This window comes from Accipiter gentilis, chromosome 12 (assembly GCF_929443795.1).
Source record: "Accipiter gentilis chromosome 12, bAccGen1.1, whole genome shotgun sequence".
Classification (NCBI taxonomy): domain Eukaryota; kingdom Metazoa; phylum Chordata; class Aves; order Accipitriformes; family Accipitridae; genus Astur; species Astur gentilis.
Window position 1 is genome coordinate 8463273 of NC_064891.1, and position 16646 is coordinate 8479918.

The window sequence follows — 16646 nt, forward strand, 5'->3', positions numbered from 1 at the left end:
CTAAATCCTACAGCATTTACTCAGGCAGAGCTTTTGCTGGCATCAAAAGAGCATCTTACATCAGTCAGATGGTAATCTGGATGACCTCATAGATTTTTGTGTCTCAGTCTTCTGAGATTTGCACCATGAAGTCAAAGCAGTGACTTTTATTGGCAACATTGCATTCAGGCCAGACCTTGACTTGAAGTCAAGAAGCTACACTGATTTCCTATAGCTGTAGGAAATGTGGCCCAGCGCCTGTTAGTGAGCAGCTGAGAAGGGAATGTGACATGTGAAGTCATGTTCTGATCTTATCAGCAAGGATGCATTTCTGGAGCAAACTCACTGACCTTAGTGGAGTTGCTCCAGCTTTTAGCCACTGCAGATGGTTACAGATGCTGACCCTGCACAGCCTGGGTGGCTGCAAAAGGAGGAGAAAGAGCTCCGCTCTTCCGCCAGTGTTCATGTGCGTAACCTCACTAAATTTGTATTGCTTTCCTCCAGATGAGGATTTGTACCGTAAATTATATCTGTCTTGGATAGAGCAGATTTTAGAGGCTGAAATCTCTCCTCAAGCTGGTTTTATCAGGGAGAGATTTATCTCCAACTGGGGTGTGGGACTCTGCAGTTCCTGAGGTATGTGACCCACAGCAAATTTGGGAAAGGAGCTCCCATACATCCACCACCTTCCTATAGCAATGAGTTATTCAGCATATGCCCTCTGTAAATCCCTCTTGCCTGTTGATCTAGTAGCAGATCTTCACAGAAGCTCCAAACTTTAGCATTTCACTTGGTTTAGTTTGTCTTTGGAGGCAGAGCCAGTGTTTTGCTTTACTTTTCAGGCAGTGTCGGAGGCTGTGTCTGCATATCTCAGTTAAACTCGGGCTGAAGCTTTGATTACAAACAGGAAGTTGCTTTAATGTATACGAATTTGAGTGTGGGAGGGTGTTTCAGACTCAGTGGCCTTCACTTTGGCCATAGCACTGGCTGCAATTCCCCTGCTTGTTTACTTTCCGCAGACTCACCCTGGGCAATGAAGGCTACAGGCTGTCGGCAGTCCTGATCGGTTTCTGGAATTTGGGGTGATGAATGAATGTCCTTAGTCAAAGGGGAAATCCAGAGCTCAGGACCAGTTTCTCAGGTGTTGCAGTTGAGCATCTATGGAAAGGAGCAGCACAGCACCAGTCTGCAGTTCGCCTTCCCGAGTGTACACTCAAGGATTGCTCACTGAAGCTTGCCTCATTTCCTCCACTGCGCAAAATAAACAAGGCCAGGGTGGTATTGCCAGCCAGTGCAGCCATGTTACTACAGCTCTACCTGTCAGTAAAGGGCAATCTGAGATGAGAAGGAGGGAGGAATTAGCTCTAGAAATCCAGATGCAGGGGTGCCTTTCACCAAAAAAATGTTTATTACCAAAGTGATTAAAAGTTTTCCTGAGGGAGAGGACAGGTTCGTTAGCCATTCTGTGGCTTGAATTGTGTTAGATCACTGCAGATTTGCTATTGCACTCACCCCACTGGTCTAAATCCCAGTGATATACTCCAGGATGGCCACCTGTCCCACCCACTCCCTGCAGGAACAGTGGGAAAGTGAATTCCCAGCTAGGAGTAAATCATGAGTTCACCTGACTAGCTAAAAGTTTAAACTCCCCTCGGTACCCTTTGCCTTTTGTTCCCTTTCAAGGCCAGCAAGGGAAGTCTCAGCAAGCAGTCTGTTTGTGAACAGATCCCCCCCCCCACACACACACAAATGCATGTATATACATACATACATACATTAAGCACACTGCACCTAAAGGACCATCTTCTTGTCTGCCGTTTGTCATTTTTACAGTAGCATTTTGGTGTTGAGTTTATTGGTGTTGCCTGAATCAGAGGAGAACCCAACTACTGTCTGAAACGCTTGCCCTGAAAATCCCCTTGGTTACCTGCCGTGACTCATTGTCCATGTTACGTTTGGGTAATCAGGCTCACAGGGCAGCGTTTCTGCTGCCAGCCACTGAGTTCCTCCTAAGCACTGAACGAGACTAGGAAAACACATTCCTTCCATTGTTTCTGAGTCTCTCCTGTTGCAAGTTGCTGTGTGTTTGATATAAGGGTGCGAAAGAATCTAAGCTGTGCTTGTTTTTCTGTCTTTTTAACTAATTTACTGACTGAAGAAGAATGAGGAAAAATTATTTGAATTAAACCTGTTGGGCCAATTCATCAATACAGATAAATCAATGGAGCTCTGTGACTTCTGCAAAGCCACAGGCAGGGGAAGCTACTGTAGGGTCTGGCTGCTGAGATTTTCTGCCCATGCTCCAAGAGGGGATGTGAATGCCTGGCCCTTCTCAAAGACTGTAAGTCAGTCAGCTGTCTCTTTTCCATGTCTGTTCTTTCCTCTTCTTTTTTTCAGAGAAGGAAACAGAGTAAAATTGTAGCAAGAAGGAAGTTGCAGAGGGTCCAGTGCTCACCAGCTCCTCATTCTAGCTGACACATGCTCTAAGTACCAGGCAGAAGGCTGTCTTGGCTTCCACATGTCTAAGCCGCAGCCCTGTGTGAACGGTGCAGATGGACTATCCTGGCAGCAAGTACCTTCTCAAAACAGAGATCTGAAGTACTCTTTACTTTGCAATTTAAATCATACTTATCACGTTGCTGCATAATGCTTTCCTTAAAAAAAGGAAGATGTCAGGAGATCCCAGTAGGACAAGTCCTTGAATCCAGTAATCAACAAGAATGAAGCTTGTATACATCACCTCTCACACTAATAACCAAAGCCCCATTATTCCTATTCAAGCCTGTTGTCTGGTTAGTGTCAAGGAATGTCAGTGGGACCCTTTCTTTGTGTAGGGCAAAATTGTCAATCTAAATATTGCCTGTCAGACATATGCATGGGCAAAGGGAAAATGAAGCGGCAGCACACAGCCCAGTTCCTAGCACTGCACTCTGTGGTAGGCCTGTTGGGTGATTTTATGTAACTCACTTCACCTCTCGAGGCCTTTGTTTCCTTTTCTGGAAAATGGATAAATGCCCCTTTCTTGAATAAGACAGCCTGGGGGTTACCAAAGAAATGTGATAACACAGAGGTTATATTGACATGCAAGACCAATAATCATTAATTACAATGTTTGACTGTTCCTAAGTTCAGCTAAGGAGCGACCGTTGCTCACAGCTGCCATCACCTCTAAGTGATCTCAGCACTTCCTTCTGCAGCCAGGGGCAGAGAGCGTTTCTTTCAAGAAAAGCCATCTTGGGTCTCCTGCAAACTGTGGGAAATTTTGCTGTAGCACTTGACACTTTCATGTATCTGTAGCCATCCACACCTTGTCCCTTACCAGAGGCAGTATGATGAACATTGTGCCCTTGGTAATTCCCGTCCAAAAAATAATCTTTTTGCATCATTTTTCTCTGCCTGCTTTTGGTGTCAGGGAGAGAAGAGGAGGAAGAGAGACAGGCTGTTTCCTGCATGTGGAGTTGAGAAGAATGGTAGAAAAAATCCCTGTGTACATCCACATACATGGTTGTCATCTCTGCTCTCACACAGGGCTTTTCTTTCCAGTGGTATGGTGGGGAGTTTTTCTCGAAGACTTGGTGATGGTAATGGTAGGAAATCTGAGCAGAAGCCTCTGATTCTCTGCTTCCTCACTGCAGAGAGACTTCAGGGAGCTCAATACCTGTCTCCCAGTTCTGATGTGGCACTCAGGGCCTGGTCTGATGCAACCCAGACATCCCAAGTGATGCTCGTCAAAGGGAAAAAACAAATAACGTCTGACATGTCAGCTGGAAACAACATGCAGGCATGACATCTGCCTATACCACTGGGAAAGGGGACGGAGAGAGAAATGAGGCTGGACTGGTCTGGAGTAGGGCTCTGAGCTTGGCTGGGGTATTTTTCTCAAGGGTTTGTTTTGTTTTTTTTATTTAAGACTGAGAATACTAAAAACTGTGAGGTACTCTGAAGGGATTCTCTGGGTGGGGAATTGTCCGCTAGAAGTTGCAGAGATTAACATATTGTGGAAAAGAAGGTTCCGTCTTGGTATGAGAATATTCACACATTTCACCTAAGTGTTCTGAAGTGAGGGGTTTTTCAGTGTGTTTTTTACATACAGAAAGTTTTAATCTGAGCATAAAGAGGGGTGGGGGGTGCAACTCTCCCTTTCCTTTATAGGTGAGGAGACAGTCTTGCCCAAGATCCGTGACATGAAATATCATTTCATATACTTCAAGTCTTTCTAATGAGTCCTCCTTCTTTTTATTCAAAATTGTGAAGGGACAGAGCTCACTCTAGATCTCTCCTGCCCCAGGATTTACCAGAAGGGCTCTGTGAGCCTAAAAAGACAGATTCAGTGAAAGACACATCAAGCTGACGCCATTATGGTCCGACTTCTTTCTAATTGGCCTCGTCTGTTATGCTTATTTTTAGAACCATGACTGAACCTTAATTAAGAGTGACGTTGCTTTGAGTAGATTGTGGCCTTGCTCTGTCGAAATCCTAATAGGCTTCTGAGTGCTTTAGTTTTTCCTTCATCTCCTGCTTAATAGCTAGGCATAGGGACTGCAGCAGCGCATTAGGATGTCTGTAGAACATATCCTTGTTATGCTAGCACTCCTTTTAGATGTGGCCATCTTGGAGACAGGTCCGCACCGGTGAAAATTCAGATCGTTGTTTATGCTTTCTGTTGATGCAGTTACACAGTCGCCCTGGGATGGTACACATGAATTGCTATGATCAAGATCTCTCCGTATAGAAAGAGCCTACTGCAATGTGCAGTGGGGTATGGCTCAGGACATGCTTCCTCTGCCACATACTTTTTGTTAGTTTAGAAGTATCACTGGCTTGAAATCTTCATTACTGTGAGGATGACATGGTAAGGATGGACAGCTGCCTTCTTTGCTTTCTCTCTTGTGACTCAGTGCCTGGGATCAGATCTGAGAGGCACAAGCTTTGAACTTGCATCCAAATCTTTCTTCTTTTCTTAGGAAGAGGGTCTCTGCTGCAGGGACCCTGTCCCCTCCCACCTCCCCAGATGAGTGGGCCAGGCCATGGCTATCCCTTACAGCTCCGGCAACCTCCCACACAGCCACCTGGGCCACACGACTGCTGGGAGAAAGCACATCCACAGGGATTGCGGTTGTCTGTGATGGCACAGTGACCCTCTTGGCCTTAGGTCTCTTCTCTATGTCTACCCATCTTTCCTGGGCATGTTAACACCAGCAGCTAGTCAAAACCATCCCTGCAGGTCATGGAGAATGTGTCCCAGTGACTACTGCTCCTGCCGGGATCCGCAGGTGGATTCTGCTCCTTGGGGAGAGATGCTTTTCTTGAAAGGTTTTACCGCCTTTGTCTTCAGCGTTCCCCATCTCTGCTGAGGAGGGTTTTGAAGCTTGCTGGGACAGAGGAAAAATGAGCACAAGGTCAGTGGTAGATGAAGAATTGTTCGCAAATGGTCTCTATTCAGCCATCTTGGATGATGTGTTTGACAGATGTGAGACTGATGGAAACAACTCCCCGCAAGCTCTGTGGGTGTGTTGCAGTAGAAATAGATCAGTTTATTGGGGCATTGATGACTCTGAGTTGCTAATTGATTGGCCACAATATCCCCTCCCTGCCTTTCACTCACTAGCTTTCTAAAAGGCTGAGTTACATCCTGTTGCTGATTGCAAGGATAAAATTCAGTCTGTGTTTCCTAAGAGAAGGTGCTTTCCCTTGTGAAATCCTTGTCTTCCAGCTTCAGCAGCTTCCTTCGATACTCTCACACTATGTCTAATCTGCACAGCAAGTACATCCCATAATGTGCCCCAGGATCCTGCTCCGTGAAAGACCAGGATACGGCATGTGAGGGGGGGACCTTCGTCCTTCCTGCTTCTCATCCCAACGTAGAAACCGGTCCCATAAATTGGGCGTAATGACAGTCATCCACCTGCAGTTTTTGTTGTCGCAGCAGCAGCAGTCGGTATCGCTGTATTGCTGTGCAGTTCGGCCTCAGCCAAAGTGTGCTGCTGGCTGCTGGCAACCTGGACACTGCTGTCAGAAACCTGGAGCAGGCGAGTCTGCAGGGGTTATTTGAACATCTTTTTCTCTCCTCCTCTCCTCTCCTCTCCTCTCCTCTCTTCTCTTCTCTTCTCCCTCTCCTCTCCTCAAACCGCTCCACTTTGAGGTTTAGGAAAAGGGAAACTTTTCCAGGCAAATGTAGAAAAAATGAAAATGGCAATTTGAAGAAGCTAGGTTGTTTGCTTTGGTTAAAGATGGGCCTTTTTATAGAGAAGTATCTGTGTGCTCTTGGAGGACACTGGGCTGGAGTACATTTGAATTGCAAAGTGTTCTGGTTGTGCATGTACTGTGGCATCGGTGAGGAACACTAGGTAAAGAACAGAAATTAAACTGAATACATTGTTCTGTAAGGTTTTATTTTGTAACCTTGGGAAAAAGATAATCAACCTTTAAGTTATCCTGTGAAGAAAGCTTCAGATGGTTGTTCTTTAGATGCTGATTCATTTGTAGAGTTAGTTCCAAGGTATCTTTATAAAGTCCCATTACTGTTTTGCATACAAAGCATAAAAATAATCTACAGACATTACAGAGAAGAATATGCTCGGCATTTCCTAATAAGAGAGAGCTACAGAACTATTAATGGTAAAGGGCCTCAGAAATGTCAGCATGGTCCTTGCAGGCCAGACTGCATCAAGCCTTTGCCAGACTGTGTTAGAGGAGACTGCTAATGTGCCGGTCACGTTTCTGTCTGAAAATGCTGTGACTAGTATAGCAACAAGTAGCACCCAGATAACAGCAGCTGGACAAGATTAAAGACTATTCTTTTCCCTTTGGTTTTCCAATTTACGGTGTGAATTTGGCAGCATCTGGTATGTAATCAGTGTTACAGCTGCCGTGGAGCCTATTCAGATGCCAGCGTTGCATCAAGGTCCACTGACTTCTCTGGGTATCTTCACTCCAAGGCATTTGTCATGATGCCAATCCGACCTGGATGCCCAGGTTATCTGATCACTGGGGGTGTCCATGAGGAACGGGGAGTCTCTTTTTCAGCCTTGGCATTTACAACAGAGGGATCACTTTCTCCATTATCTCAAGTGGAGAATTTTTTACTAATAAGATTGTCCAGATGCTTTTGCAAGTATGGTACAAGTGCAGCCCTTGAGGAACTAGTATAAAGGCTAAGGGAGTGAGGTCATTTTGTTGTTGTTATTGTTGTTGTTATTATTACAGCTCTGTGTTTTGAAATGCTACAACCTCCTGGAACAAAGTGTCAGCTGTTGCTCCTGGTTTTGTTGAAGGCAACTAAGCTACACCTAATTTATACCAGTTAAAGATCTAATGATTTATTTGTCTTCACTGAAGTCTGGAATTAGCTGCTGCATTTGCAAGTTTCATTGCTCAGCCAGTTTGTTTGGGATGAATCAGGATCTGACATTGTGGGCCTTACAAAAACAGTTCTGCCCCACTTGCCAAAAAGAGTTTAATCTTGCACTGGTTTTTATTGCTTCCTGAAAGTTGTGCTCTGCGTTAAAGCAAGCGTAACCAAAAGCTGTCACAAAACTGGCAGATTAACCATGTTCAGCACCTGCTCCATCTGTAATGGGAGATAGCTGTTCTCCTTTAGACACTGTGGTGCTTACTGTTATATTGCAGTCCACTTCTGGTCCTCTTCCCTAATTAGGCAATAATGATTATAAACTAAGCTTAAGGAAGTAGAGTGAAGCAAGGTGCTATTTTCAGGTGTTACAGAAGGCTGAAGCTGGGAACTTTTTGGTGTTCCCTGAACGCCCACACACCGGCACCGGCAGCATTGATTGTGCCTTTCTTTTACAACCTCAGAGCTCTGTCTCAAGGAAAGTCTTTCAGTTGATTCAGTAGCGAATGGATGAGGCCCCCTGTTCTCTGCCTTTCAGTGCACATGTGTGTGTAGACACCCTCCATACTTCCATTCTGCCGCCTCCTTGGAGATCACCTGCGTGAGTCTGCAACATGAGCTGGAGATCATGTGTACCGCAGCGCTTCCTTTCCTGGCTTAAGCTCGGCTAAGATTTGGTTACCCTTAATCCATGTTTCCAGGATCAGGTAGGTGTGGAAACAATGCAAGGTTATCCCGCACTGAACTGGTACGGCATGTCTTCTGGCTTAAATTCACAGCTTTGCTATCCATGTGTTGTATTATTACAAGGATATCAACCAAAGGGGTTTAAAATACCTGTGGCTCAGAAGATTGGCTACACAGCTCCCTTGCAGCTTTTTACTGATCAAATCAAGGGGTAACATGCTTTGCTTGTGATCATTCAGTGTGCTTTCCCAAGCAAAAAAAATAATGCTGGGGGCTCGTACTACTCGAAAGTACAAAGAGAGTCTTTAAATCTCTGCAATGGAAAAGGCAAGAATGTGGGTTATTCTTAATGACCACTTTTGTCAACTTCCCATCCAGCAGTGTTCAGCTTCCTTGTTTCTCTGGGCAAGGAGCTTAACAAAAGAGCTCTGTTTTAAACACACCTACACGTGTAATGGTAAAATGGTGCTCAGTTCAGCTCGCTCTCTGTAAACCTCCAGTTCAGCTTTCCTTAAGACACTCCTGTCACAACAAATGCTAAAAGGAAAAGAATGTCCCTTTTTCTTTCTTCTTTTAGCTGATGATGAGAGAATGAGGTATGCTGCTGAAATCTGCATGGAAAAACTACTGGTGAAATGGTTCTACCTCTCACTTTCTGCCAATGCTTTTCCATGTCGTAGGACATCAGCCAGTGCCAATGTTAACTTGTGATAGTAAAGGATCTGACCCTAACAATCATTTTTTACTTTGTACATTTTCCTGTATCATTTCTTTTAATTATCTTAGGCGGTACTAGGAGAGTCCTTTTTTGGTGTCTGGTTTACATCTGCAGAGGGCATTTTAATCTATTTACTGACTTATTCAGGACATGCTGTACTGTGAAATTTTCAGTGAGACAAGGATGCGTCATATCTTGCATTTATGCTTTATAGGTAGTCAAAGTTGTCCTGCAGGCTGTCACATTTGGGACTTCAGTGGCACACAGGTCCAGCGCTGCTCTTCATTCCCACAGGAAGAGTTAGAAACCGCGGAGATGAGTGCTAGAGCAGGGGGAGAGATCCCCCATGGAAAGCAGAGGAAGGATTAAGGACAAGCCCAAAGGCTGGGATGAAGGAGAGTCTGTGTGGCATGTTCAGGGTACTTGATTGCTAATCCCCTGGTTTAACTTTCCATTGCGCCATTATGTGCTTTAAATAAGGTTGTCGGTGTTTTTTTTCTCCTGAGAGCTGATGGAGGCCTTCCTTAGCGTTGGTGACTGAAGCAACCGAAGGCCAACCGTGCCGTGCCCAGGGACGCACCCAGGCTCACATGCTGCAGGGGGACAGCTGGCCCGCTGCAAGGCCCTGGGGGATGCGAAGGACGCACACTGCTGGCACTTGGTTGTCACGTCTCTTCCTGCATTTTTACCAGCGCTGAGAGATCAAAACAGCATTGTGCAGGCTTCCACCCCCTCATGGTATTTGATTCTTTAGATGACTTTGCCAGCCGTCACTTCAAAACGAAGGGAACCTTTTGAGAAACATGCTCCTTCAGCATCAGTAAGAATCACATGCAGCCACCCTGCTTGGTGCATCGTGTGGGAGTCCACACGCAGCTCAGCCTGCAAACTGATTCCTGTGAATGGGCCCCCAGGCTCATTCCCAAGGGGTAAGGCTTCTGGCTGGGAGGTACGGAGGAAGACCCTCCGCATTCAGTGACAACCCCCTTGTCTGCCCATGCCTGTTGCCTTGCAACTATGAGGGGGAGCATGTTGTGTGATTTTTGGGAACAGTGCATGGCTACAGACAAAAACGTAGCAGGGAAACAGAAGTGAGCATGAGCAATTGTAAATGTGGCTGTTGGTGTTACTTCACTTTCACCTTCCTTGGAAGAGCTGGGCTGTTGCTGATGTGCAAAATCTGCTTTTACCTAGGCGGAGTGAAACTCCAGGACGACCTCACTCCTGGCATTCAACCAAACTTGTGGAGAACCAACCCAATCCCAGCATGATGCAAATATCTCAGGGTACGCTTGGCACCCCCTGGCACCAGTCCTACCACTCCAGGTAAGCGCTACACAGCTGTGGTCCTGTGCTGCATAGACAGAGATGTAAAGCAGTGTGCATTTTTAATTTAGTATCATTTGCCCTGTTTTTATATCTCTCTCATGGCTGTAGAAATCAGGCTCCCAAGCTAGCATGCCTCTAACCTAGTACCCTAGTCCTATGTCCTTCCTTGTTTCCAGTGTCATGCTGGCTTCAAGGAGGCTCTGCCTCATGCCCAGGGATGTGTCTTGATGGTACTGAGTACAAGATCAGGGTCTAAATGTAGAGCACAGGAGTGGAGGAAGGGGACAAAAGATGTGATAGAAAAATGTTACCAGTCACCTCCATACAGCTGGACAGGTTTACAAACAGCCAGGGTTAGGATTAGAGTTAGGAAGGCTTTGGTTCCTGTTTGGTTACCCAGATAAAGTGGCTGTGTTTTCCTCCTTTAAGTGCTCTGTGAGTTGATTAACAGATAGGAAATGAATTGCTTTAGAAATCCCCCTTCCTGCCAAGATGGGAGCCCACTGTCAGGACGTTAATGCAGCTTTCTGTGGATCTGGATGCAGGAGCTGGAGTCCTGCTCTGCAGACTGCCCCCATGTAGAAACGCAGCATGGTTGTTTCCCCAGCCAAGGAAAAGAAATCCGAAGTCAAAGTTAGCCTATTAAAAAAAAGGAAGAAAAGGGTGTAGGTAGCAGGGCAACTGTGCCTGTCAGCATAACTGAGCTGCTCTCAGGAGCAGCCATAAGTAGTGCATCACCGACGACACTCCCAGGGTGAGAAGTTCAGCAAGGGATTTCTTGGTTTTGGCAATTACTTTCTGCAGGGGTCAGCTTTATCGTAACTGTATGTGCATGGCTGTTTCTCTAAGAAGTTAGGGCAGTGGTTTATCAGTCCCCAAAAGACTAAACTAGTAACCATAGTGCTGTTAAAAGAAGGTGGTATGAGGCACCTCTGGTTTTGGCCATGGACCATGGCCGAGGCAGATTGGAAGGAGTGATAAGATCCCAGCAAGCTGGGGCTGTTTCTGTGAGGCTACACAATGCGGTGAGTACAGAGAGGAGAGGTGCCCAGGGCAGACGTACCCCTCAGCTACCTTGAGCAGCTCCAAAAGGTACTTGGTGGTAGGCTTTGAGGGGGGCAAGTTTAAAGGCTGCCCTTGGAGGATTTTCCCTGGAAAGGCAGGAGGGTTTCAGGAGCCGGAAACTCTGCTTATAGCCACTGGGATTTAAACATCATTTCTTCTACAGGGGAGACTGAGCCTTGGCAGAGGGGAAGGAAAAGGAAAGAGAGCATTAAAAGAAGTGAGGAGATGGTTGCAGAAAAAATGTATGTTCATCTCTGGCCTTCAGCACAGATCATGCTGTAGCATATTCATTTCGCACCAAGGGGCTTTGCTTCCCAGCCACAGGTCCTGGCAGAGCCTTTGGCAGCAAAGCTCTGTCTCCTGGATGCTTGAAGAGGAGCACGGGGAACATCTAGTGGCTAGCTGGCCAGGGTTGCGCTGGGCATTGCCAGGGAGATATTTATTTGAAGCTAAAATGAATGGTGCTTTTAAATGAGTAAACCAGCTTTATCCTGAGATTTGCCATATCTCTTTCTGCCTGTCTCTGTGTTCCTCTGCATCTCTCTGCAGAGCTGTTGCTTTTTCCTCTCGCGAGCAGGCTTCCTTCTGCCTTTCCTCATCCTTAGCAGCCCCCTCCCCGCTGTCTGTCCTTTGGGCTTGTCAGTGTTAATCCAGCAGGGTAGAACTGACTGTGGCTGGGATATGATCTGGAGTAAGCTTTGGGCTTTTCAGCAGATGCTTTCGAGTGAGGGGGTTACCAAACACACCTGCTGCCTTTTGATTCCCAGAGCTGCCGTGCATCCCCAGCTCCTCCACTGCATGGAGCAGGTTTGGTTTTGTTATCCCGGTGGAGCAAAGCACACAGAAATGGAGCTTGTTTTTCCCAGTGCCAGTTGAGGCTGCAGCTTGCACCCCAGCAGACCCAGGCTCCTCTCCATTCCTGCTTCCAGCTCTGAGCCTTGCCCTGCCACCCTTTGCGTGAGACTGAAGTCTTTCCTTTCCTGGTGCTTTCCTGTGGCTGTGCCAGGACAGCTCATGTAGTTGCACAGGAAACTAGAAAAAGCGATGTCTAAGGGAGGGGAGCTGGGAGCAGAGGGAAGAAGAGTGAAATCCTGAGGCTATGCTCCCCAATACTCAGTGTATTTGCTTGAATCTGGGAGGAGAGATTAGCCAGGGGAAACTCCACGTAAATTTGTGATATTCCCTTGTGAGATGTGAAAAGAACTGTGGCCAGCACAAGAAGCTCCCTTCCCACTGATAGAAAGATCTTGAATATCCTTCTTTTGAACACGTCTCTGATGGCCACAAGTCCTCTTTTGACACACGTTTATCTCAAGCAGGTGCCAAGGTGTACCTGCACCTGCTGAGCTACATGAGGAGGCGGCTGTGAAGATGTCCTGGGGCATTCTCAAACTGTTTCTGTTGTTGCACCCCCGCTTGCTTCCACGCACAAACACGTGCATCTTTTCTCTGTCTTGTCAGTTTAGTTTTCTCACAGCAAACAAACTATCCTTAGGACAGCTGAATTTCCAGGAAGCCTGCCAGGGCATAGTCTTCATCTCCATAAAAAGAAATGAAATGGGGAAAAAAAGAAAGAGATTAGATTCCCCCCAGAATGCCTCTTGTGCTCCTCTCTTCCTCCTCGGTGGCATCAGTGCTCATTCCGCTTTCCAAGTGCTTAGGATAGGTTTGATGGGTGGGGTTGATCCTCCCTGGCTCCACTGTCTTTCTGTCTGTGTTTCCTTCCCACCCTTCTGTGGTAAATAAGAGCCACAGAACTGCAATGTCAAGCAGTTCCTCTTTGTGAACTGGGATGACTGCAGATGGGATGGAGTAAGGCCCAAATATGGGTTTTCATCTGCGCTTCTCAAAACTAAACATCTTGCTTCTGAGCTCACTTATAAGTTGTTGTGCCTCTCCTCTGCTGACAGTGGGTTTTTACTCTTCTCTCGCTCTTCCCCAGCTCCTCAACCAGCGATCTCTCTGTCTATGAGCATGGCTATCTGAGGAGAAGTCCTGATCAGTACAGTTCCCGGGGCAGCATGGAGAGCTTGGACCACTCCTCCCCTGGCTATCACCCTTGTCACCTGTCCCCGGCCAAATCCACCAACAGCATCGACCAGCTTTCCCACTTCCACAGCAAGAGAGACTCTGCCTACAGCTCCTTCTCCACCAACTCTAGCATCCCCGAGTATCCCGCTCCTCCATTCAGCAAGGAGCACTCCTGCTCTACAGACAGCATGCAGTCCCGAGGTGGCCTGCAGGAGGGCATGAGGCAAGCTGACATCAGGTATGTCAAGACAGTCTACGATGCCCAGCGAGGGATCTCTGAGGAGTATGAGGTGCAGTCCTCTGCCTTGCTTCCAAGTTGTGAGGCCCGGGCTTCACTGGATGGTCATGGCCACAGCAGGCTCCACGGCTTCAGCCGGTACAACGCAGCTCCCTCTTTGGCGCAGCCAGGCCAGGGCTCCTCGGACAGCAAGAGCCAGCCCCCCAAGGGACCTCCCTTGCCTCCCACTCGCAGCGACAGCTACGCAGCCATTAGGCATCACGAGAGGCCCAGCTCATGCACTGGCCTTGATCTGAACAAGCCTGGTCGAACCCAGGCGAAAGGGGCCTGGCCTCCACTTGTCAGCACTCTATCCCAGGGTCTGCTGCTGAAAACCCCCTTCGGAGAAGGGCATCTGCACACTGTGGTGGAGAAGAGCCCAGAGAGCAGCCCCACCATGAAGCCCAAGCAGAGCTATTCCCAGCCAGCCCAGCCGGGGCAGCCCCTGCTGCCTACTGGTGTCTACCCAGTACCTTCCCCAGAGCCGCACTATGCCCAGGTGCCCCAGCCTTCTGCAAGCAATAACGGGATGCTTTATCCAGCTCTGGCCAAAGAAAGCGGGTACTCACCACCTCTTCCAGTCTCTTATGACAAGGCCGTAGCCAGCAGCACCCTGGGCTTTGATGAGAATGGAAGCCAAAGCACTACAAACAGATCAACCATCTTCTACCAGCCCCCAGCAGCTGAGAGAAAGCATGATGCTGCAGCAAAACTTCTCCAGCAGAAACCTCCTAGTGCGGCAGGCCCAGAAGTCTGCCTGACCACGTCAAGAAAGGAGGAGTTGTTACCTCTCTACAGGGTAGCACACAGCAACCGAGAGACTGCAGGTACTGCGCAGGCCTCCAAACACAGTCTTCAAGCTCCGCAGCCCCATCTGAGGGATGCTAGTGAGAGAAAAACCCATTACCAGCCCAAAGAGGACTGGACAGCTGAATCCCAGGAGGACAAAAATGGCAATGCACAGATAAACGAGAGAGACGCTGCTGCTCACCACCAGTGGGGTCACAGCAGGGCCAAGCAGTATGGCTTCTCCTCCTTGCAGAACATCCCAGAGAGCTCCAGGAGACAAAGCAGCTCCGAGGTAAAAGAGATGCAACCAGGCGAGGGTTATTCCAACACCAAACTGTCCTTCTTGAACAGCAGCAGTAAAGAGGAGAAGGATCACAGGGGACAGGGGCACAAACAGTGGAGTGACATGGACCCACAGGCCTTTGCAAGGCAGGAGGAGGAGGGCACGAGCGTGACTCCGTTCCATGCTGCCGAGCCAGAGTGCGAAGAGCCCCCTTCTCCGCAGCACCCAAAGACCTCTGATTTTGGGAAGAGCCAGCTCAGCTCTAGCAGCACCCAAAGCTTTCCCTATGGCAAACCAGACGCTGGCAAGCCCCGCTGCTCGGTGCTGGAGAAGGTCAGCAAGTTTGAGCAGCGAGAGCAAAGCACTCACTGGCCCCAGAGTGCTGGCGTTCCCAGCTTCGGCCAGCACTATGGGCCAAGCAGAACGAGCCAGGCCTCCAGCACGAGGTGCTCTCTGCACAGCCTGGAGGACATGCGGAGCAAGCTCCGTGAGCCTGGCCAGCTGCCCAGTGAGCCAGGCAGGGTCTCCAGCCCCTCCGTCAGGAACGGGAAGCTGGAAGAGGCTGACTGGCGCCCCATAGAGTTGCAGATGGCGGCTTCAGTGAAGCAGGCAAGACCCAGCGAATACTACAGCCTGTGTCCTGAAAATGAGGTGCAAATAAGGGCGGCTCAGCTACCTAGGAGTAAAAGCACATTCCAGCTGGGAGGTGAGCCTGAAAAGGAGATCCTCTGGAAAGATAATGTCCAGGATGCCCACGGGTCACAGCTGGACACACCATTTAACAGGGCCTACAGGAACAGCATTAAAGATGCTCAGTCCAGGGTGTTGAGGGCTACTTCCTTCCGTCGCATAAGCCCCCCGTTTGGGAGCGCACCCAAGAGGATGACCCAGAGGCCTGCCTCGGCCCACGTGGGCATGAGGAGCATGGCGGTGTCTCCCCATACCCCGAAGGAGAGGCACAGTATCACGCCAATGGAAGGCAGCCTCTCCGCCCTGGACTACACCAAGACACAGCACATCTTGCGCATCGGGGGTCGAAAGCGGCTGACAGCAGAGCAGAAGAAGCGGTCTTACTCGGAGCCGGAGAAAATGAACGAGGTGGGCATCTCTGATGGGGAGCCGTCGCCTTTCTCCTTCCAGAAGAAGAGCATCCATTTTGTCTTCCCAGAGAATACAGTGGCTGACCGGCGTAAGATCTTCGAAAGGGATGGCAAAGCTTCTTCCACAGCCAGCCTCTCCAAGCCGGAGCTCAAGCAACTCCAGCAGAATGCCCTCGCCGACTACATTGAGCGCAAAACAGGGAGACGGCCATCCTCACAAGATGTCGGACTGCTGAGGGAGCGCTCCCACAGCTCCTACCTACAGGCAGGTGGCCCAGACAGCCAGAGCCTTTCCTCTGCCTCCAGCATGAATTCCCTCCAGGACCAGAACCTTTACCGACAGAGAGAGTCCATAGAGTGGATATCCAGGACGGGGCGGATATCTTCCACGCTTCCTCCTGGCCTGATGGGCTGTTTCGATATGAGTGGAGATAAGAAGAAGACAGGGCACCAGGACAGCTTGGTCACAAGCCGACCGAAAACGGAGAGGTGCCGGGACTACAGAGCCAAAATGGAGCTCACCAAAGGCACGCAGACAGACCCTCTGGGCATGCAGGGCCAGCCTCACTACAGGAAGCAGGAGCAGGTCTTTGAAACACCCTCCACCACCAGGAAATCTGGGAAATCAGTGTCTGTGGAAGACTTGCTCGATAGGTACGACAATCAGACAGTCCCTGTGCATGTACGTTCCAGATCGTCTCCCACAGTGGATAAGAAACACCAGGTACGTGCAAACTGGATCATGTGTGCAGGCAAGCAGGGCTCTCTGAACCAGGGAATGAGGGGGGATGTTGGAGGGCAGGCTGATGTTCAGTCATGGCAATTACTCCATTGGTTAGAGAGAGGTTAAGTGCAGATTGAGATGGAGACAGTTTATTGCGTTTCAATTACCAGGATGCTGGTTTAAATGCTTGCTGGTGGGGTACTGCTTCTGTTCAGCTTTCTTACTGTCGGGGCTATTTCAGGGATTTCATTGATGCTGGGATTTCAGTGCATATGCTGGTAGTGTGCATGTGTTCTTGCTGGTCTGGACATCC

General features: G+C 48.6%; 1 protein-coding gene across 15 annotated transcripts in view; it reads left to right on the forward strand.

Annotated features, from left to right (window-relative positions):
* Positions 1-16646, forward strand: part of SHROOM3 (shroom family member 3) — a 107371-nt gene that overhangs the window by 74862 nt on the left and 15863 nt on the right. For 11 of the 15 annotated variants that reach the window (XM_049814822.1, XM_049814823.1, XM_049814824.1 and 8 more), the window contains 2 exons: positions 9930-10061; positions 13072-16333. In XM_049814822.1, the coding sequence (XP_049670779.1) occupies positions 10003-10061; positions 13072-16333 (3321 nt within the window). In that variant the 5' untranslated portion in view covers positions 9930-10002. Of the gene's footprint in view, positions 1-7868; positions 8038-9741; positions 9827-9929; positions 10062-13071; positions 16334-16646 lie in introns of those variants that run through there. The other 4 variants (XM_049814819.1, XM_049814820.1, XM_049814816.1 and 1 more) reach the window with 2 other exon arrangements.